Here is a 23,070-nt window from a genome sequence, read left to right as displayed (position 1 = left end):
GTGAACTAGGCGAACCTCTCTCTGTCTGCTTGTAAGGGGGTATGTAATCTATACGTCAACACAGAGATAAGAGGCTACACTCCACAGGCCTACTCTCACGGAGGCCTGGGGACATATATTTATGGGTTGTAACCTGAATCTGTGTGAAACTACAAATGTTTATGTGTGCTGTCCACCCTAGGAGGTGTGACGGAACAAATGCTTATGTAGCTTTATGCTCAATAGTCTGGGTGATAGACTGTATATAATGAATATATGTCCTTAGCCCATATATATATAATACTGATTGATAGGGGCTAGAACAGACTTGACCAACACTGGCGCAGGTACAAATACATCCTGGAGCCAGTTCATGCCCAGTACTTGCCAACAGTACGTAACATAGACGTGACAGACCGCCCAAGCGGCTAACGAGCCGATCAGTGGCGAAGAGGATAAAAATAAAAAATAAGTAAAAATCAAAATCACATGCACGAGATACAGTTAAAGGATAACTAAGTTCGTTGTTCAGCTAATAGTTCCCGTTTCTAATCCTTACCCTTTGAAGTTTACATTTTCCACATTAAATTTCATCTGTTGGCATATGTTCATATTTAAAAAAAAATTGGTTACTATATTTTTCTGACATTAATTGGAGCGTTATTCTTAATTGAGGCTTTACCCCCATATTATAAATAAAAATAAGTGAGGAAAACTGAAAAGCTTCACTTGAGTAGATTAATGCTGCTTCATGGGTGTAACACTCCTTGGTAAATAGGAAAGTGCGACGAAATGGGATTTAAGTAAAGCTGCTTTATATTGGTTTAATATTGTTTATCTATAATATTCTCATGAAACCTTGATTAATTATTTTATATATAGATAAAAGTAAAATTATTCTATTCGTGTGTACAGTTCATTACTATACCAGAGAATTTCCACGGTAATATTACTCTGTTGTACTTCTAATTAATTAAACTAGATAATATCAATGAAAAATTTAATAAATCTATTTAATATTATACAAATATATTATAAATAGATCGTTTATACCATTCAATGTGGATATTATCGTAAATGTCATAAGTTTGGTAACCCTGAGCCCCGACGACCTAAACAAAACAGGCTGGCGGACGCGTGATGCTGCCGACGACAGATACAGTTAATATATTTACGACCACAGGCATAGAAGGAACGAGAAAAGTCCACATTTAAAGAGCGAGTACCATGTGACCTGTATTTGTAAGAGAAAGAAACTGAATTAACAAGGTAAAGTTCCATCATTTGTGTAATAATTTGTTAGTGAAATTGTGAAAAGTTTTAAGTTTATTAAAGGAAATTACCATAAAGTGTCGAGATTATCAAAAGAAGTAAACTATTGCTTGTGTTGTTTATATTTGATAAATCTGTGTACAATAGCCTATACCTACAAGCAACGTAAATGTATTCAATAATAGGAAGTGGTTATTTAAATTTAGTTTTAATTTATCATTTAGGTGAAGATTCAGTAGAGTAGAACCACAGAACTTATGGAATTGGAACAAATTATCCGGAGATTTTAATTGCATGGTACAATAGCTATAAAAAAAAAAATATACAAAAATGCACAGAACCTAACCTAACCTACCTAATCGAATCTAACTTCCTAACCGGTAGATGTCTGGTAAAGGTATAGGAGACGGTAAGCACCCAAACGTGTTTATATATATCGTTCTAATTTTCCACAGTTGTTCTTTGGATGATATTAATTAATAAAATCAATTCGACAACGTCTTACGCACCAGAAGAGTTGATAGAATTAGACAAAATTGTGTGGAAACTTTAATTGCAGTTTATTAATAGATACCCTGTAAATGCAAGCGGGAAACCATTCAGTGTCGTTAGGTATGTATTAAATGGTTTTTATGGTAAGTTAGGTAGATTGCTGTAGGTTAGGTTGGTTAGGACATGCTCTAATAGGATATGTGCATTCTTGCTTTCATTTAGCTGTTCTATAGATTGTAAATAACGATTCCAAAATCTTTCGTCCAAATCTATTAACTGCTTCTGATATTAGTCTAAAAAAACCTCCGAGGTTCCTTTTTTTTTTAATTATTCGAATTGTGACCATACGCTGTTTTTCTTTGGAATTGGGTTTAAAAATACCCAATTTTCACTTATTTTATAAAACGATACTGTATTATGTTGGGAAAAAAAATGGCTGAAATCGTGTCCTAACCTTACCTAACTTATATCTAGAAAAATAAGCATTTACACGAGAAAATTAATTGAACTGAAAGTAATCAGTGTACAAAACTGTCTAAAAACACCTTCATAATTACCAAACTGCTGACAGTCCTGAGTCGTATGTTAGCCCTTATTTTTAATAAGACTTAACCTGCCCTAACTAAACAAGGCCTACTGTTCATTTGTTAGGTTAGGTTGTCAGGAAAACTATTTCATTGAGATTTAGTAATCTATCAGTTTTTTACTGTAAGACCATAATGGATACTGTATACTGTACAAGTACAGTTATCTCTCCCCATTTGCCAAAATATTTGGTGTAGAGCTGTTCCGGGTATGGAGACAAATTTCTTTCATCCCTGGAATATTTTCATTTAGCTACTTAACAGCAGTTGATCAGACACAGAGCTGTATTTATTTATGCAAACACCACAGTACATGTACAGTATACTGTATTATAAATAAACAAGATATACTGTACTACTTTTTAACTGTACAGTATATACTGTAGTCTACTTACCAGCAGATGCTGTTGTCTTGAGCTTGTAATGTAGACAGGCCAAATGGTGATATGATGTTACAGGATGGCCTGCCTTTGTCCAGTACATGTACCATCTCCTGTAGCAGGTGCTGCTAACTGTCACTCTCCTCTCCCTCCATGTATACTGTACATAGTTCATGCAATCATAGTCATCCCATGCAGTCACATGACAGTAATGGTCAATCGTAGCTCACAAGCACTCTGAGCCCACCCACTCACGCTCTTGGCACGCATCCCTACGTTAGAAACATAATGCAATCTCTAAAATTTGTTCAGGTACACAGAATGGAGAGGTTTTCCCAGAATTACTCTGTATGCTCAAAAAAGTTCTAGCTATTGGAGACGTTCGAGGATCGAAGATTCCGGCTAAAAGAGAGATTGTTACTGTTGTTAATTGAAGGTAGATTCTTGTTTCCTCATACCTTATTCTATTTTGTTTCAGAGAATTCTGAGTTGTCAAGATGGGGGAAGAGACTGATTTTGATAAAAAGAAGGGACACAGCCACCGCCATGCTGGACGTAAGGCTGAGAAAAAGTCTGCTAAGAACGAACATGTTCAGGAATTGACAGATAAGCAACGTAATCCCAAGGCCTTTGCTTTTAACTCTGCAGTTAAAGCCCAGAGGAGATTTGTAAGGTGAGATGGGTTGCTTGTTAAATGGATTGATATAGTAATTTATACCATTTAATCTAAAATTGGGTTATTGATACCCACGTGATTTGGGCAGCATTCATCATTTTTCACTGATAAAAGACTCCGTGTTATTGATGTTTAAAATCCTCTTAAATGGGTTTTCTCAGTATTTCAAAGAACAAATTAAATTTATATCATTATTGTTTTCCTATATCTTTCTTCCTTGGATATTAATCATTCAATTTAAAAAAAATGAAATTTCTCATGCAAATATTTTTCTTAATTCAGTCTCAGCTTGCAGTTCAGCCTTCCGCTAACTATAGTTATTAGAGTATTTAGTTGGAAAACACAATGGATAAAGTCAGATAACAAAGTAAATGTGTTGCAAAAGGGACAAGATCTGTAAAATTTTGTTTAAAATTTGAGGCAAGTAAATATATACCTGAATGTATGAACAAGCAAGAAGTGAAGCTTTTATCTCTGCCTGTGAACTTCTCAACCGTGGGGTAAGACCAATTAATTGTGACAAAAGAAATGCAAAGATTTTCTCAAGAAACCGAGAAAGAGAGAGCAATACCCATCTATCCACTTTGTCTTTCCGTTCCTTTACCATTCAGCTTTGCTTTCCCCTAACTTCCTCATTTTTGCTGGCATGATTCTCATCCTTTGGTTGTTAATTGTATCTTCAATTGCAAACAAGTGACTTTTATGATAGCCAAAATAATGTCGAGTCTGCCAATAAATGTTACATGTTGTGTTCTTTGGTCTTGGTCATTAAAAGTTGGCACACAATCACTTTTTGTTGATGTTTGCCTGAAGATGTATGTACGGGTTTATAGTTTGGGAACTATTCTTATCAAGGTGATAAATTTTTTGAAAACCATGGTTGTTGAATTGAATTGAATTAAACAGTTTATTTAGCCAGAAAAACACAGATACAGAGTTGATAATAATAACAATATTAACATGGCTGAGCCAGTTGAGAACCTGAGCTCTCCTGTAAGCACTGGATATATACTATACAGTGGTCCCTCGGTTAACGAGCACAATCCGTTCCAGCAGGTTGCTCGTTAACCGAAAAACTCGTTAACCGAAACCATTGTTTCAATGGGTTTTTGGGTAATTGGTTCCAGCTCACCGAAAATTGCCTAAATTCAACAAAAAAGGTAGAAAAGTACACTTACTTTGAGGTGTGTATGTAGAAGGCTCCTGGATGATGATGATGATGGGAATTAGAATGGGGGTGGAGGAGAAGGAGAAGAGAAGGCATTGGGGTGGAAGAGAAGTCACCCCATGGCACCATTTCACCCATAAAATTTTAGTTCTCTTGGTGTAATTCAAGATTATTTTCTTTAAATCAACACTGCACTGCATTATATATTGTCAATATGTAAAATATAATTTCAAAATGACCAATAATTTGCTTGGAAACACAAAAAAAGCATTTAGTTGAAGAGAGTCTCAAGCAAGATGTTACCTCCAGTGAAAAAACAGAGAGAGACTAACTCCTGTCTGGTGTGTTAACAGGCTGGATGGCACGCCAGAAACTAGTTTCTTTACCTTCAATTATGTTCAATAATTGTTAAAATGACTAAAAAAGTTAATATAAACTTTTAAAATTATTGAATAGTATAAACTTCTTGATATTTACTAAAATAGTAAGGAATTTAAGCCCTAGAACCGATTACTGTATTGGCGGACTAATACTACAGCTGGTGGACCGCCAAATGCAAGCGAAAACATGTTGAGGTCGGCTCGTAAAAAACTCGTTAATTGAGGGATTGCTCGATAACCGAAGTTAAGAATCTTATGGAAGGTAAATCGTTAACCAAAATCTCGTTAACCGAGGGATCACTGTACATTTATCTCAAGGAAGTACTATGTAACATTTAGTATCATCTGGAATAGTACAATAGCATGGTGGTAATAAGAACATCTCAGAATGTTACCACGGTTATCACTTCAATATTTATTTACCAGGTATTTTATTTATTTATTTATATTTTTTTATTTATATTATAAGTGTATATATGTAAATTATATTGGATTTGTAAAACAAATATTATGGGGAAGCAGTACAACATGGGTTGTACAGTATTAAGGCTGAACAAGAGGACAGAGCTATCTGGATTATGTTTAGTGGGCAAATATATTTATTGCAATGGTAATTTCTTATCTGTTTACATGATAATTTCCAGTAAAACGGTTTTGATGGTACAATAAAAGCAGATATATATGGTAGGTATTACAAGAAATATTAATGTTAAAGCTGAGGATCTTTTCTAATCATAGGCATATTTATACATAACTTGTTGTGTTAAAGCTTGGGATCTTTTCTAATCATAAGTATAAACTGTACATTAGTTGTTGTGTTAAAGATTGGGATCTTACTGACTCATATGAACTAGTAGTTTAGTTCTGTTTAACTTGGTTCTTAGTTGGGAAATTCCACACATGCCCTGTAGCCATATACTTTTTTTATTGAATGGTCACGTTTATTACCTAATGTTGATTTCTAATTGAATGTCCAAAGATATTATATTTGAATGTTGAATCTTAATTTCAAGATATAAGTTACTGTTGAATCTTGCTTGCAGGACCCAAGATATTAAATCCAAGAAGCACCACATACCTGTTGTTGATCGTACACCTTTGGAGCCGCCTCCTGTGATTGTGGCAGTCGTGGGTGGACCCAAGGTTGGGAAATCAACTTTACTGCGATGTCTGATCAAAAATTACACCAACCAGAGGTTTTCTGAGATCAATGGACCTGTCACCATTGTTGCTGGTAAAATACCTATCTTATGTAATACTGTACAGGTGTGTTATACACTAGTTAGTACAAATAGCAATAGGTGGAAGGGATATGTATAAAATTTCCTCTTGTCCAGGGATGTGGTGGAATAAAAAATTCCTCCTTGGGTTTCAAATGACTATTTTGACTACATTCTCCAACAGAGGGCTACCATGGTACTGTACTGTATAAATATACATAATAGTGATTGTGATTCATTCATAATTGCATAGCATCTTTTTTCTTTTTCTTTCTTTTGTTTTATAAAAACTAATTATCATCTTACATCTTTTAGAGTTTGAAAATAATATGGGAAGACTGATAGTGCTTAAGATGTGAGGTGTGGAGTCACAGTGAGGGTCTTAAATGTTTTCAGTGTGGAGGGGAACATAGATTATTCAGATTTAGAAATATAAGTACTGTATAGTACAGGTTGAGATTTAGTTAAAGGTAGAATAATTACTGGTGGTTACAGTAACATAAAGTTGGTGCTTTAGCTTAGATGTAATTGATCTGTCAATACAAGAACAAATTTAGGTATAAAGGACAAATACAATACGTCCTATGTTGTGACAGTACTATTAAGTTGGTGCCTAACTTACGTGTGAATAGAAGTGTAACTTGAGAGCTGCTTAACGTAGTTATTTACACTTACCGTAGTAATGTACTGAAATTGGAGGAAATATGGGAGTAAGGTAAAGAGTCTAGAGTGAAATGAATCACCCAACATATTACAAAGGGAAAAGGCAGTGATGGGAAAGAAACCAAAGCCCTGTAAGGACCAAGAAGAGGGGCTGAGAGTGGTGTTTTGTGTGAGGGTAATGGAACAGGCTTGAGATGCATTTTTAGATGGAATGGCTTAAAGCTTTTTTATCACCGCTGGGTCCCCAAGGAGGGTTTTACAGAGTATGAAGTGTTAAATAAATGTCTTTTATTAGTTTTATTCTTATCCCACTTTTGTGTAGGTTGGATCAAAGGGTACAGAGGGCAAGTTATAGGGAAGACTTTTGTAAACAGTATAGAAAACAACAGGAAAAGGCTCAGGTAAAGGTACTTATGTCAACTCATCCTCACTTTTATATTACAGTAATCCTGATATGCTTCATTTTTTTATCAGGTAAAAAACGAAGACTAACATTCATAGAGGTGAACAATGACATCAACTGCATGATTGACATTGCCAAAGTTGCTGATATTGTCCTTATGCTCATTGATGCAACATTTGGCATTGAAATGGAAGTCTTCGAGTTCCTGGAGATATGCCGAGCTCATGGCACGCCACGCATCATGGGGGTGAGTTGAGTAATTTTCTTTAAACATGCTTGGAATAATACACTTTTCCGTGCCATGCCTCTGTATTTTGTTATGGTTGTCACTCCCTTATCATGAATTTCGTAGCTTACGTTAATACTTTTGTATCAGAATGATATTAGACGAATACATTGAATTCAAACAGGAAATATGCAGTACATGTAACTCCTTTAAGGCAGTACATATACTATATAGTTTATATAGATTAACATATGCTCATTTTTGAGGCTTGTTGTGCCTATACACTAAACTCATATTCTTCCTATTAATTTTATGTTAGCAAGGTAATGAGTTGTGATGGATTGAATACTAAACTAAAGTACTGTACTTGGCTATTTATCTGTTGTAACATTTTTGCTCAGGTATTGAATCACTTGGACATGCTGAAGGATAATAAGGCCTTAAAGAAGAAGAAGAAAGCTCTTAAACACAGATTCCAAGTGGAGCTCTATCCTGGGGCCAAGTTGTTCTACCTATCTGGTAAGATAATCATGTTTTAGAATTTTACCACATATTCCAGGACTTCCATTTTGAACCGATGACTGGCCAAGTTGATCTCTTCAACTGATGATTGAGCCATTTCATAATATCACTGGAGCATAATCTTTATTGGTTTGTTAATATGAAAATTGTAAATCTAACCTTGATTAGTCTGTCAGTGTATTTTCCTCATTACATTGCTCCAAGTAACTGGGTTTGTTGTCTTTTTAATGACTTGCATTGATAATTTGCTGACTCCATGGTCCTTGAGCTGTTCAAGTCATCTCTGAGTCTGTGACCTGAATATGAAGTGAAAATTTTTGTTTAATGAGAAATAATGTGAACGGGTAGAATCTTTAAAATGTCTCCTAAGAACAGAGGATAACAAGATACTGACTTATGTTAAGTTTTACAGGAGTCAAGAGGTCAGGTAGGATATTGTATTGTATTCACATTCAGTTGTAAGGTTGTTTTAGTTTAACTTTAATTTATGGTATTTCATTGTAACAACACTGGTCACTTCTACGCCATGCTTAGAACACAAAATCAGACATTTTAACATATTTTATGATTTTTCATGAATAAATGTACTTTAAACTACTGTATCAGAATAGTTCTATTTACAGCAGTAATGTATTTGCAGTAATTTTCATAATCTTTTTTAAGTCATCAGCTATAAGGGAAGGATCCATTCATGGGTAGACAGTTTTGTGTTGGAATTATGTACTGAGAAAGGTAAGTTTTAAAGACAGTGAAAATATTAAAGTTGCAAAATTAGTAAAAACAATTTTAGTACAGTATTGTGATAATGATTTTCTTCACGATCTGGTTTCTACAAGCATTTTTAATACTTAAATTCACTTGTTATTTATTCATTCTGGTAGTTTCAAAATTGTATCTGTCTGCACTATTCTATGTGGAATTTCCCAGCTAGAACTTTATTTTAATAGTGTTTAGAGGGTGTCTGTCATGTGGTTATAACCTTTGCATGAAAAAAGAGTTTATTTTTGTTTTACTTTTCATTATTTTTGCTTTACTTTTCATTATTTTTGCTTTACTTTTCATTTATAATGATTTAATCCACGTATTTCACAGTGGACTGAGGAGAGTGTTCAGTATCCATATGCGGTACCTGAACAGTTACTGGAAATATTGTACAGCACAGTATATATATCATCAAATATTTGAGCACTGTTACTTTAGAATGTATAAGTCACTCATATCATATGTGTCCTGTATTACTACTTCATGTCTTAGCTCTGCCCAGTTGCTTTCTATACTTGTTGTGTATCAGTTTCCCCATTGTGTTGAGGTTTCCATTCCTCTTACTCCATCCTACACAAAAGGCGGTGAGTAAAGATAATGGATAGATTTGAAGTTTGATAGATAGGCTTTTGTTTCTTGTTGAATGATTCACTCAGTTGTGTTTCCTTGTCAGGTCTGGTTCATGAGGAGTACCTGAAAAATGAGGTGAAAAACCTTGGACGCTTCATTTCTGTGATGAAGTTCCGTCCCTTGACTTGGCGTACTACACATCCTTTTGTTGTCGGTAAGTATGGTTCAAGAAGTATTTGGAGTGGGTAAAATAATTAATTATATTACGATAATGAAAACTATTTTGTGTCATGTATGTTAATGATTGACAGCAACAGAGGGAGAGTCTATATGCAACTGATAGCTTTACGATACTGTGCACCCATTTGTGTATACTGTAGTGCAGTATTTTTACCATATGTCAGCAAGTTTCTCATAACACTTACATCTTCCTTGCTGTGCATGAGGGGCTATTGAGTAGTATATTGGGGCTCTTTTATACATTCATAATGGTGCTAAAACAGCTCAACCCTTTGTTACCATTTTCTTCATTTGTCTTGGATCACTACCTAACTGTCTGACCTTGTGGTGTTTGATGAGGCTGCTGTCCTTACATTGGTTGTATACTGTGCTGTGTGCATGATATTGAATGTGTGGAACTATAGATTGGCTGTGTTGTGTCATGACGCATTGCAGGGAACACTTTACTGTAAGATCCAGGAAGAACTCATCTGTGTTTATCCAGTTGATAGGTACGAGGATATCACCAATCCTGAGAGCATCAGAACTAACCCCAAGTGCGACCGAGATGTTGTTCTTTATGGCTATGTGCGAGGCGTACCCTTCCAGAAGACCCAGTCGGTCCACATTCCAGGTAAGTTTTAGAATTGTTTGTGTTCACATTTGCATGTGTGTACAATATTGTATATAAATGAATACACTATTTATCCATTTGTATTTCTTTTTTATGTTTTATATTGGTTATTTCAAAGGTTAGTACACTAGTGTGTAAGTAGTGGAAGTGCCTGAGCACAGAGCTGTGATAAGGTGATCAGGGAACATATTTCCTTGGAGAAACACTTTTTTTAAGGTTCATTTTTCTGTTGATGATTTTTCAATTTTACTTCTTGGTTAGCGACGGTCAGGAGTGAGGTTTAGTTGTCATTCATGCCATATGTCTGTCTGTGTGTGCACTAACCCGAGACTTGTCAGTGAAACTGGTCTTACAATATTGTTTGGATCAATTTGATAATTGTTGGGCATCATTTTCACTTGTCTAAGGTGTGTATGGATATACCACAACTGTTACAAGGGAAGGAGGGAATCAGGAGAAAATCCATGTTAGCTCATGATACTGGCCACCAGCTGTGTAACAGAGAAAAACATATAAGAAGTAGTTAAAGAAGGTTTTTCTACAAGCCACAGTATAATACAAATGTTTTATGGTGCATTTCTCATGTAGTTGATCAGAATAGAGTTGATGGTTTGGAGTTACACTTGCCTGCATATTTATTTGGGAAGCAAATTAAGTTAATTCTGGTACTAGGTTCCTTTTTTTCAGTCCCAGTTACTATGGCATCATCACAATTCATACACACTTACCATTCTCTCTCTTGCTCATTTATTCAGAAAATTATTTGCTCTCGGTATTATTAGATTTCATTTGTTATTTAGTGTGGAATATGACTATGTTGAAGTTAGGTGTTTGATTTACCTGCTATTATTTTCCCAGGTTGTGGAGACTTTAAGATAAAGGACCTCAGCTTCCTTCCAGACCCATGTCCACTTCCAGAGCATTTGAAGAAGAGGTCACTGAATGCCAAGGAGAGACTGACATATGCACCAATGTCAGGAGTAGGTGGGATAGTTTATGACAAGGATGCGGTCTATATAGATCTTGGAGGCTCACATCATGGAAACAAAGTCAAGGTACAAATGTAAATTTTATATTTTACTTGGTAATTTATATTCTTCTTCATATATATTTTATAAACACCTTCACTCATTTTAACCGAATGATGAATCACATTGAACCACTTCACGTTTTTAGAGATTCCTTTATTAAAATACCCACTCACCCACTCATTCCATCTGCAGGCGACACTTAAAACCAGTGTCCCGAGGATATAAATTCCAAAATTGGGGGAACTCTGGTTACTTTGTTGGTTTTTTAGCCTTCTTTCTTGTTAGCTTGTCTGGGTGATATCAAAGGCATTGTACACTACTTCCTTCCCCTAATTCTCTCCCAGGTTTTGTATGGTGGTGTGGCACAGTAAATTGAATGTACAATATCACAACTAGAATGTTTGCATATACTGTACTGTATGTCATTAGATATTGTTATTTGGAATAATTTTTATATAATTTTGTAGTAAAGGTCTAAATTACATCTATGTAGATTATATTTACTCCCTCTCATTTTTCTACGAGATAGATCACAAGATACAAAAATCTCAAAGATTGGCAACTTGTATATTGGAAAGAGAAGTTCAAGACAAGTAGAATTACACAGCACACACATGCTCACATTTTCAACCTGTTTATACGGAATGCAAAGTAAATTTTTTGCCTCCATATTGATTTACAGGAGTGTGTAAATGAGTTACCTGTTTTATTAAAAAAGGAGTTTTTCATTTTGTAATAGTAAACTGCATATGCTTGGGTTGACTCTAATAGTTTGTGATTTTTTCTTTAGGTTAAAGATGAAGAGAGTGAAGAGGAAGATAGTGTTCTTGAACCACTGTTGGGCCTCCAGAAAACTGCAGATGAAAAACAGGCTCAGAGTCAGATACAACTTTTTTCTCGGTCTCAGTTTATTTCAAGTGATGTTCTTGAGGATGACGACGATGATGATGAGGAGGAGGAGGAAGACGTCAGAAAAGATGAAATTAATTATTCGTAAGTAATGGAGATTATCGTGTACAGGGTATTAGATGCCCACTTTATTATTATTATCATTATTATCATTATTATTATTATTATTATTATTATTATTATTATGTAGTAGTAGTAGTAGTTTGAGTACCATATATACATTACACTTCCCCTTGTATGAGTTTTAATATACATATGTACTGTTCACAAGGAAGGCACTGTACTAGAAGACTGTGGAAGAACAATTGCAATCAGCAGAGATTTCAGACATGCCTATACAGTACAGTATTGTATATGCAATTCCTACTTGTGCAGCTACAGTAAATCTTTCCACCAAGTGCATAAATTATTATCAACCAGTTCATATATAACCTTTATTCATACCCTTTTAAATTTAAAGGTCTTTTCACAAGCCTTCTTTAACTTGGGCAGCACTCACATTATTTTGGGGGGCTTTTTATATTAGGTTTTTAAAATATAACTCCATTTCTCATTAAGATTAGTTCCAATTGATCAGATCTTTCCCATGCCCATAGGAAAGCAGGAGACAAACTTCCTGCTTATGAAACAGTGAGTGACAGCACCGGCAGAGTCAGAAGACGGGCAATTTTCACAGATAACTTAGAGGTTGAGGACAATGATGACAGTAGTGATGATGAGGATGATGATGAAAGTGATGAAGAGAGTGATCAAGAGGAGGTAAATGAAATGGCCCCTCCAAGAAAAAAGTCGAAGGTGAGTGAAGACATGAATGTTTTCTGGAGGCTTGAAATAATTTATACCTTTTTTTTTTTTGGTGTTCAATTTAAAAGAAGTTCTGTCTCAGCTGTAATTTTGATGAGATATTTGTCTTATCAGTCGGTTTGATATTGAAGAAAAAAAAGGCTGGTAATGGGAATTTAGCAACCGTGAAAGATTACCAGACTGGGGGTGATGAGTTTGTTTTCCAGAGAGAGGTACTGTTGTGTTTCCCAAATCTTTCATATAAGAATAATGTAACATGTTGGATAATAGAGAGGTCAGACCATTGTGATGCATCCATTTAAAGCAAACTTTTTAATGATGTGACTTTGTCTTTTGTTTGAGTATCTGTAAACTGTTCCTTGTATGGAGCCAAACTCTTGTAAAACACCATAGGAATGTGTTTCATCATTAGACAAAGTATGGAACACCAGATTTAAGTCTATTAAAGGTCAAAGTTGAAGGTCGTAGATTATTTATAATACTGTGGAGGCTTATTATGTATCATGCTAGGATATATATGTTGTTTTATTATACATTGTTGATTTTGTGTTTTAGTGTTTTGTTTATACCATTAAAAGAAGTGTAATTTTATCCCAGTCTTCCCTATATTAAGACTTTGGGTAAAAATATGACTTTTCATCTCATTTCAGAGTCAACCATCTTGTGAGACGAGAGAAAGGGAACCTAACTCAGACAGTGATTCTGATGATTATGATTTAGATGCTGATTTACAGGATGTCCGTTGTTTACAAAATCATGATGGTGGTACAAGTCATTCTATGGGATCACTGTCACAGAGGCGAACTCCATATCTGAAAAATAACAAAGACTCTGATGTGACTGTTAAGATTCAAGGCCTACTAGAAAAGATAACCAAGTCCTCTGATCAGAAACCCAAGATAAAACCCATAAGTGGTGGTGATAGTGGTTTCAGTAATGAGGAAAATGATAGTGAAGATGATGTAATGGATGAAGGTGATGGTCTTTCTCAAAATAACAATGTTAATATGAATTCAGTTGAAAAGAAAATTGAAGAAGGAAGTGATAGTGATCAAGATGATTCAGACAGTGAAGAAGAAGACGGCAGACTAGAATACCGTAGTAGCATGTTCAAGCAAGCTACACAAAATTTTTATAGGAATCAAAGCACTGTTTCATATTTAAGAAAATATATTTATGGTGATGGTAAGTATTTTGTATTGTGTATATTTGTAGCATTCAACCCTTTCGAGTTAGTTTCACATGTGTTTTCCCACTTAGCAGGGTAGTCCATTCAAATTGTCATCAACATATACTTGAATACACAGCCATCTGCTTTACACCATGAAAATGTGTCTCAGTATTGACAGCATGTTAAGGACAGCTTGGATACAGCACTATATACTGTACTAAGCCTTCAGTACACTAAGAGGCATCATGGCTGGTATTGCATTCTACCTCCTTCTCTTCCTCTACTGTAAAGTTAGGTACCCCATTTACAGCAGGGTGGGCTGGGATTGAACCAATGACCATTTGGACATGAGTTGAGCACTGTATCCAAATTAGTTGCTGTCAACTTCTTTCCTCCATACTAACGCAAATACAATGTGTTTGTTTTTATCACTTGAGGTCTTATGTATTTAGGTACGAGTATAATTAAAAGTTATTAATATTAACAGAATGAATGTTACCCATGTATAGACTAGACGCATTCATCCCAAGTTTTTCATTCATCCTAACATCCCTTATTGTCTTTGTAAACAGTTAAAGAGGAGGAGAGAAATGCTGATGAAAATGATGAAGTTGGTGGGCTGTTTAAGCGACCTACACGACCAAAGTCAAGTGGTGGAGAACCAGTGCCTCGTGCTCTCATTGATGAAGTGGACACAAGCCGTTATGTCCCTTCGATTCTTAGAGACTGGAGTGTAGAAGAGGTAATGTTAATTTTGTACCCCAGTGTCTGAATCTCTTAAGGAATTGAGCACAGTATCATTCTAGTAGTTATCTTAACAATTAATGAGATTACATATTAAATATTGCAAGCAGTGGAGTTGGATCTTCAGCATAAATATTGGCATGTGGGTTATAGTATTGGACTGACAATCCATTGGTGCTTTGGTTTAGTCTTAAATGATGAGGCAGTTTATGGTTAATACTCCATTAACTTTCTGTTAGAAACCAACTGCTTCACAAATATTTTGACAGAGAGAGATTTACATGCCCTATTTTAGCCTGTAGGTGATGCCAGTGAGGTTGATTTATAAGGGCGTACAATGTGGCTATGAACTTTCTCATCAAACACTTGGTATCAACAATACTTTACATACCTAAAAATATTATATTTCCTTATAATATGCAACAAACATTAAGACACGAGTATTATGCTTAACCTTACGTAAATTATAGCTTTTTTTTTATGAGATTGGATGTGCAATTGTGGAGGAATAAGTTATGTCTTAGCAGTCAGTTATATCTTAAGAAAAAGGGCAGAAATTATGAAGGTTACTTAATGCCAAAGTGTCTTAAAATATTTGGAATTAAAAGCATGATAATTATTAGTGTGTATGTTGCCGAGTTGTATAAAGTGGCCGGGATAAACCATTTGGACATATTGTGTTTGTCTGAGGGGGATGCCATAGTAGAGCACATCTAGCGTAGCATCTTGAAAGAATTAGTGAGATAGATTCTGTGCTGTTCATGATAATAATAATAATAATAATAATTAATGGTTTATTGAAAGAGCTTGGCAGCCAGAAGGCTGAAAATATACAGTTACATATTTGGGGAATGGGTTTCGAATTACAAATAATATACAAGTAACATAAGTGACACAAATAAGACATATAATAACTAGATGGGGAAAAGCTCAAACTACAGTTCATTTGCATATACAGCACGTAAGAAAGGAGATTGTGAATGGTTTTGGGTTAGAAGGTTGTGTGGTAGATAAGTAGGAGGGACAGGTAAATTAATGACATTTTCTTTATTATTTAAGTTACAGTTGTCAAAAGTTAAAAAAAAAGTGCCTGACATTTTTAAGTAAATTGATTGTACTTTAAGATGTATCCAATATGTTCTTGTGTATTTATCCAGCTCCAGCACAGTATTCGTGACTGCTTCATGACTGGGGACTGGTCAGATGATAAGGATGCTCAGACACTTCTCAAGATGGATGAAGAAGACATCTATGGAGACTTTGAAGATCTAGAGACTGGAAAGAAATTCAGTGCAAATACTGAAGGAAAAGAAAATGAGGAAGTGACTGAGGGTGAACTTGATATATCTGTTCGGCTGTACCTGAGGAGATTAGTAATAGTTTCCAACCAATGATTAGCTGGCTAATGCTTTGGGGTCTCTGTTTTTTAGTTAATTTCACATCCTATTTCATTCATCAGAAGCCATGTCTCTGATGGACAAAATATTGATTTTATTCAAACTCGAGTCATTTGTGAAAAATCCTATCCGTCCCGTGCCTATCATTTTATTTTGCAACATCATCCAAAATGACTAACTACAGTAATAAGTCATCACTTTCTTGGGGGCTGTCATAGATGATAACTTATTCTTGTGTCCTACCTTCTTGCACCTCTTTAATAGCATTATTTTTATTTAACATAACTCTCTTCACAACATACAAGTGGAAGAATCATACAGGCCTTGTGTAATCTTTATATTTCCAAGTCAACATGACATTTTTATCCAATTAGATAATTTCTAATTGTCAGCTAGAAAAGCATGCTTCATTTTTAAATTAACATGCATATCCAGGTAATTTACTCTTCCTGCAAATTCTTTAGCACTACAGGTATCCCGAGTTTAACTGGAACGTTCTTGAAAAACTTTGTTGGCTAAATTATCGCTAAACGAGGGATAAATAACATGGAAATTCGGTCTTCGGGGGCAGGGCTGCAAACACCGAGTACACAGCGTGGATGGTGGAATTCGGATAGAGTAAACATGGACAAATGACGGTAGAGATGTACTTAGAGCACAGAATCTCTAGTTCTCCTTCTCCCAGAGTCAAGCTATCGTTATACCAAATTTTGATCTAACGTTAAGTGAGAAAGTGTCCAAAAAAAATCGCTAAAGCAAATTAATGCTAAAAGAGGGATACTTGTATATAATTTGGTGTAAGGTAAGAGTCTTGTATTTTGCTCACTCATTTAGTGGATCCTGTGTTAGCTCATCCTGGATGTGTGTAAATGAGTATTCTATCTGCCAAATTAGATCTCATCGGGGAATTTGCGATAAGGAATTTATGATTTTTATCTTTCGAAGTATAAGAATGTAAAAGTTCTCCTTGACTCCTGTTGGGGACCTGAGTAGTCCCTAGGGCCTAGGGCCTAGACCCCCAGCTCATTCCCCCTTCCCTTAGTAAAAATTATGAATAAAAGCTTTGAAACTGTATTATATGAACATCATTGTACAATATAAATAAGGCATTCTACCTTTCAGATAGTGGTCCAGAAGTCAAAAAAGAAAAATCTGCAAAAGAAAAGCTTATTGAAAAGAAGCTACGCCTGAAGCAGATGTTTGATGCCGAGTATGATGATAATGGCAGCGGAGAGCACTTTGATTCTCTCAAGGCAGAAATGAATCAGCAGGCCCAGGTAAGTGTAGATACATACATACATACATACAGTAATGTCAGTGTGGCAGACTTGTCTCAAAAGTGTGTATAAAAAAGAAATATCCACATCAATAGATACCTCAAATAAATACATGGAGAGAAATATCCTTGACTTAAGGAATTTTGAATATTAGATGAAAAATATTGAAGTCTATGAACTAATAAATTGATTCAGCATCAAAAGAAAATTATATTCTTGAAGGAAAGTACTTCATTGTTTTGTCTTTTGTTCATGTATGCAGTAAGATATTTTTCCTACAGCTAAATCGTCAGGAATTTGAAGGACTGGATGATGAATTGAGGGTACAATATGAAGGTTACCGACCGGGCTTGTATGTTCGCATGGAGTTTAGCCATTTCCCATGTGAATTTATCACTAACTTTGATCCCAGCTACCCAGTCATTGTTGGAGGTTTGCTTGATAATGAAAACAACATGGGATTTGTCAGGGTAAGTTTGTTCATCCATTTTGTTAAAAGCATAAAGGAGGTACATTGTCAGGACTAGAGGCAACACCATAATTTGTTGTTTATAAATGCTGCCTATTTCAACATATCATTACAGTCATATGAATAGGCTATGAAGACACCACTTCATGACATGATTTTTTTGGCCAGAATTTTTCCTGTTACATTTATTATAGAACTCAGAATGTAAATCCAGTATTGGAGAAAGAAAAAAAGCTGATATGATGATACAGGCTGGTCTGCCTTTGTCCTGTACCATCTCCTCCATGAAGGAGGGATTGGACACACTGTATACTGTACAAAGACCCTTTACACACTACGCTACAGTAGGCATACACTGTCCACTCTTTACAGTACTATACATTGTTGAGTCCTGGGGATCAAAGATTCCAGCAAACGGAGAGGTTACTTTACTGTATATTCTTTTATTACACCTTTTTCACAACAAGGCCCCTAAAATTTAGTTTACACCTTTCACATCACACAGGCCAGCATCACCCATCAGATGCTTGTTCTTGTGCAAGTCTCACAGCACCATTTATTTTGTTCAATTATTCTGTCACCTTTGAAAATAAAATTCTTAGCTTGTAAAGATTCTCTTCTGATATACTTTTTGGTACATTTCCACAGGTTCGTATCAAGGTTCATCGCTGGTATCCTAAAATTCTTAAAAATCGAGACCCTCTCATCCTCTCACTGGGCTGGCGACGCTTCCAGACTTTAATGTACTACGCCAAGAGGGAGGACAACTTCCGGATGCGGTCATTGAAGTATGCCAGGAAGTACCTACATATAGAGGCAATGTTCTGGGGACCAATAACTCTCGTTAACACAGGATTTGTTGCTCTACAAAACATCACAGATCGTGTGGTAAGACTGATAACTATTTTCTAATAATAAACTTTACAAATTTCAATTAGTATAGCCACCATAAAACTGGATGACATTCCTTACCAATCAAATAATTTGCTTGGTCTGGGCTTACACTTTATGACCAACCCTTGATAACCCTTGATTATACAAAGATTGGATATTAATGATGACCTATTAAAATTTATGGAATACTATTGAAGCATTCTAATCTCTCAAAAATCTGAAAGAGAATAAAGTTTTAAGTTGTTAATGCACCCAGCAGGAGCTAGTACTTAGGAGGTAAAGCATGAAGATTAATTTAATCAAATATCACAGAATGGGTGAGTATCATAATAATGGTACAGTACCTTAACCTTGATATGAGACTCGGAATATGCCTTAAGCCTCTCAAGAAGTTCAGTTGATGATTCCATTAACATGATCAAGTGCCGTGTCCTTTATAGATTTCTAAAAGAAATATCTAGTCTAACTGAAGACTTGTATGGACACATTCATGTATCCTGTTATATCTGGATCAGTTTTTATCTAGAAAGAATTTTCCCAATAAAGCTCCAAATTTCATGTCAAGTTCAAAATTTATCTATATTTTTTTTTAGTCTATGGCTTTACAGTTCACCAAGTATTTGTTAGTTATTCACATAATTTTGTATTAATGTACACATGATTCTGCATATTATTTTTATGCTGCTTTGTGTGAACTGCATTCTGTAATGATATACAGTACAGTTGTTTGTATCAGCATTCTGGTTCCATACACTAGATTATTTTTCTCCTAATTTTTTCATTGTTATTTACTACTGTATTGAGTTGCCTGTAGGGTTACACAGAAGCTTCTTAAGTTTTGGATTAAAATGTCAAGTTCGCTGTCATCTAGAAAATATATTTATTTTTTTATCTCAAAAGGTACCTTGTATGCTGCCATAGCATCACAAAAATTGTGACCAAGTCCCAGGTTGTTGATTTGACTTTCTGGCTCATTTACACACAATTGCAGGGTCTCAATTGTTTCTCTTACTATTGACAACACAACATACTGTGCATACATCGTTTTTCACTATTGATCTTTTTTAATTTATTTATTTATTATTATTATTATTATTATTATTATTATTTTAATTATATTTTCGCCCCCAGGCCCTGATGTGGGTCATTGACCTGTGGTTTGGTGGGCTAATCCCACAAAAAAAGAAAAAAGTATGATGAAATTTTTATAATCTATTTTTTCTTGCAGCCTGAGTTCCGCATTGCTGCTAACGGTGTGGTTATGGAAACTGACCAGAGCTGTAAGATAGTGAAGAAACTCAAGTTATTAGGCTACCCAGAGAAAATTATGAAAAAAACAGCCTTCATCAAGGTATTTTTAACTACTTATGTCATGTTTGGTATGAAGCTTATGGTTGCCTCATACAGTGTCATTCATATAAAAAAGTGATAATATTGACAAACAATGAGAAGTAAGAAGCAAAAAGTATTATATAATTACAGCATAAAAGGAACCATAAGTTATTAATGCAACACCAAAAGTCAGATGCTACTATATTAATACAACACAGTTCCCCAGATGACAGTTCATTGAATACACATTTCAGTATACCATGGGTTATTCTATTTAATACAATATCCAAGATACCACTAGTTATTTTCACAATTTAACACTCATTTTACTAATCACTATTGCATTAATACAATACCTAGCAATTAAACTGCTAATAAAGTACATAAAACTTCCAAATACTTATTGGTATTATACATGTCAAGTCCACATACAGTATATTTCATGAAGATCCACAATGAAAATGTGGATAAGATAAATCTTGATAAAATCACACAGGAAAAAGGGAAACAATGGAGCTCCATTGTTTCCCTTTTTCCTGTGTGATTTTATCAAGATACAGGATATGTTCATGTCACACATACACATCCATGCTCTTCATTTTTTTTTATAGCAACATGCAATCTCCATGGATATTTTTTTTCTAATTCTCTTTGTGAATAAGTGGGGTATGTGCTGCGATTGTCGAATATGGGTGTTAAAATATCAATTGGGAACAAGCAGGGTTGCAAATAGCAAGGTATTCCTATACTGTAAATGCTCCTCTATTAATCCAATCAGTGTAGATGTGCCACATTGTGCAAATACAGGAGATTCCAGAGGCTATTACAAACTAGAAGTAATTGTACTGTACTTGTATTACATACATACAGTAGGACCTCGATACACCAGACTAATTGAAGAAGACCCCAGTCCGGAAAAAGCGAGTTTGAAAAAAATAACGAATCTATGGGGATTGTTGATTATTTAACAGCAATGTTTTATTAATCCAGCACCAAGTAAACCTAAAGGGGCAAAATTGCAAAGTGTCATTTATTGGGGCCATGAGTGTGACAGAGCCTCCAGTAGTGGAGAGGGAAACTTATTACCGAGTCAAAACACTTATTTGAGATATTTGAGGTGGGGTTCGATAGCAAATTTTGGTATATGCTGTAGAGAGGTAATAATGCATTATTAAATAAAAAACAGATTGCAGAAGTAATTGTATAATTCAACACTTATTATTTATAACCACATCAGAACCAGCAGCTATTACACTAATAGAAAAACATAAGTCAATAGCCATTATATTAGTACAACACCCAAATTACCAGGAGATATTGCATCAAATACAACACCCAACTCCCTTTGTTTTGGATAGCCTGAGGTGTCATACACAACATTCTCATGAAGAACTCACAGGTAGGAGTTATTCCTTCAAGCAGTGGTTTTAATCGCCCCAAATTCTTCCCCTCTGTGCAGTACTGTCAAGGATAAGGTTATTTAGCCTGTCCCCTTCGCTGAAGCATTATGGGCTGATTAAAGTATCTTAAATATGCTTACTTTATAAATAAGTGCCACATAAAGCGTGGATTCTGGCTTTATCCATTTTAAGAATTGTATCCCAGAAACTCACCAGCTTATACTTTTCAGAAAAAAATCACTTACAGCTAAAAAATCTTTCAACATGGCTTAATGCTTGAATTCACAGTTGTGTTTTAGTGTCAGGTAAAGATCCAAATGATGCAGCACTGTCTATGTACAAAATGACTTATGTACAGTACTTGTTTTGTCTATATATATGTCAAACCAATTGTAAATTTGTATAATGATTTTATTAATATTGTTACTACAGTCAACCCTCACTTTACGCGGTTAATGTAACCCACAGGGTACCGCGGAAAGTGAGAATAGCGTAAAGTGAATAACATAACATATGGGATTAAATGAAATAGAGACCAGCTGACCCCCAAACTCCACTTTTTCCAACACAATACCTATGTTCTAGTAAAAATAACATCTTAATTTTATGATGGTACATGCACACAATTAATACTTAAGAGAAATAGAGAAATACAGTCGCCAAGCTAATGTCCATTCAAATAATGGACTCAACTCCCTCCCCCTCTTCTCACACTACACTGCTGGCTCTTCCCTCTGAGAAATTTTGGGGGGAAAACCAGGTATAGTAATAAATAATACCTCAAACTAAAGTTAGGATAATATAATTGACATTGCTGGATTCCTTGTAAGACCAGGAATATTTTGAATATAAATGTCATATATTTTTCACAAAAGATACCATATTTACTCAAGAGTAAACATTACATCTAAAATTTGTATGTCTAATGCAAAATCTATGATGTTTATATTCAAAATGATCATCAAATTGTAAGAATTCCAGCAATGTAAATTATATTCTGGCCGGGTAATTTGTATGAATTTTATGTGCTAAAACAAATATCTTCAGTTGATAAAAAAAAAATATTCTTCACGACACTATCTGTCAATCAAAGTACCCCACCTTGCCTCCCCCCTCTTCCAACCAGCCAGATGGTCAGTCCGTCCCAACCCTCCCCCCCACCTCCCACCAACCCTCCCTTCAAGAGAAAGAGTGGGTGAAAAAACTAGATTTTAACATTTAGTATTTAATAATACCTCAGATTAAAGTTAGGATAATATAATTGACATTGCTGGATTCCTTGTAAGACCAGGAATATTTTGAATATAAATGTCATATATTTTGCACAAAAGATAACATATTTACTCAGACTAAACATTATATCTAAAAATTTTATGTCTAATGCAAAATATATGATGTTTATATTCAAAATGATCATCAAATTGTAAGAATTCCAGCAATGTAAATTATATTCTGGCCGGGTAATTTGTATGAATTTTATGAGCTAAAATAA

General features: G+C 35.0%; 1 protein-coding gene across 1 annotated transcript in view; it reads left to right on the top strand.

Moving 5' to 3' along the window:
• Nucleotides 1–1,080: 1,080 nt before the first annotated feature.
• Nucleotides 1,081–23,070, top strand: part of LOC121857020 (ribosome biogenesis protein BMS1 homolog) — a 28,786-nt gene continuing 6,796 nt past the window's right edge. Inside the window, exons 1-17 of the mRNA XM_042352829.1 lie at nucleotides 1,081–1,248; nucleotides 3,186–3,380; nucleotides 5,975–6,165; nucleotides 7,289–7,464; nucleotides 7,845–7,962; nucleotides 9,401–9,511; nucleotides 10,022–10,150; nucleotides 11,009–11,205; nucleotides 11,972–12,174; nucleotides 12,687–12,885; nucleotides 13,545–14,079; nucleotides 14,638–14,807; nucleotides 15,967–16,141; nucleotides 17,329–17,483; nucleotides 17,765–17,953; nucleotides 18,601–18,840; nucleotides 20,075–20,197. Coding sequence (XP_042208763.1) covers nucleotides 3,205–3,380; nucleotides 5,975–6,165; nucleotides 7,289–7,464; nucleotides 7,845–7,962; nucleotides 9,401–9,511; nucleotides 10,022–10,150; nucleotides 11,009–11,205; nucleotides 11,972–12,174; nucleotides 12,687–12,885; nucleotides 13,545–14,079; nucleotides 14,638–14,807; nucleotides 15,967–16,141; nucleotides 17,329–17,483; nucleotides 17,765–17,953; nucleotides 18,601–18,840; nucleotides 20,075–20,197 — 3,087 coding nt within the window. The 5' untranslated portion in view covers nucleotides 1,081–1,248; nucleotides 3,186–3,204. The remainder of the gene's footprint in view (nucleotides 1,249–3,185; nucleotides 3,381–5,974; nucleotides 6,166–7,288; nucleotides 7,465–7,844; nucleotides 7,963–9,400; nucleotides 9,512–10,021; nucleotides 10,151–11,008; nucleotides 11,206–11,971; nucleotides 12,175–12,686; nucleotides 12,886–13,544; nucleotides 14,080–14,637; nucleotides 14,808–15,966; nucleotides 16,142–17,328; nucleotides 17,484–17,764; nucleotides 17,954–18,600; nucleotides 18,841–20,074; nucleotides 20,198–23,070) is intronic.

The sequence above is a fragment of the Homarus americanus genome, unplaced genomic scaffold, assembly GCF_018991925.1.
Source record: "Homarus americanus isolate GMGI-L3 unplaced genomic scaffold, GMGI_Hamer_2.0 scaffold44060, whole genome shotgun sequence".
Classification (NCBI taxonomy): Eukaryota; Metazoa; Arthropoda; class Malacostraca; order Decapoda; family Nephropidae; genus Homarus; species Homarus americanus.
The sequence above is the reverse complement of the archived record's forward strand: the minus strand, read 5'-3'. Positions and strand labels throughout refer to the sequence as shown.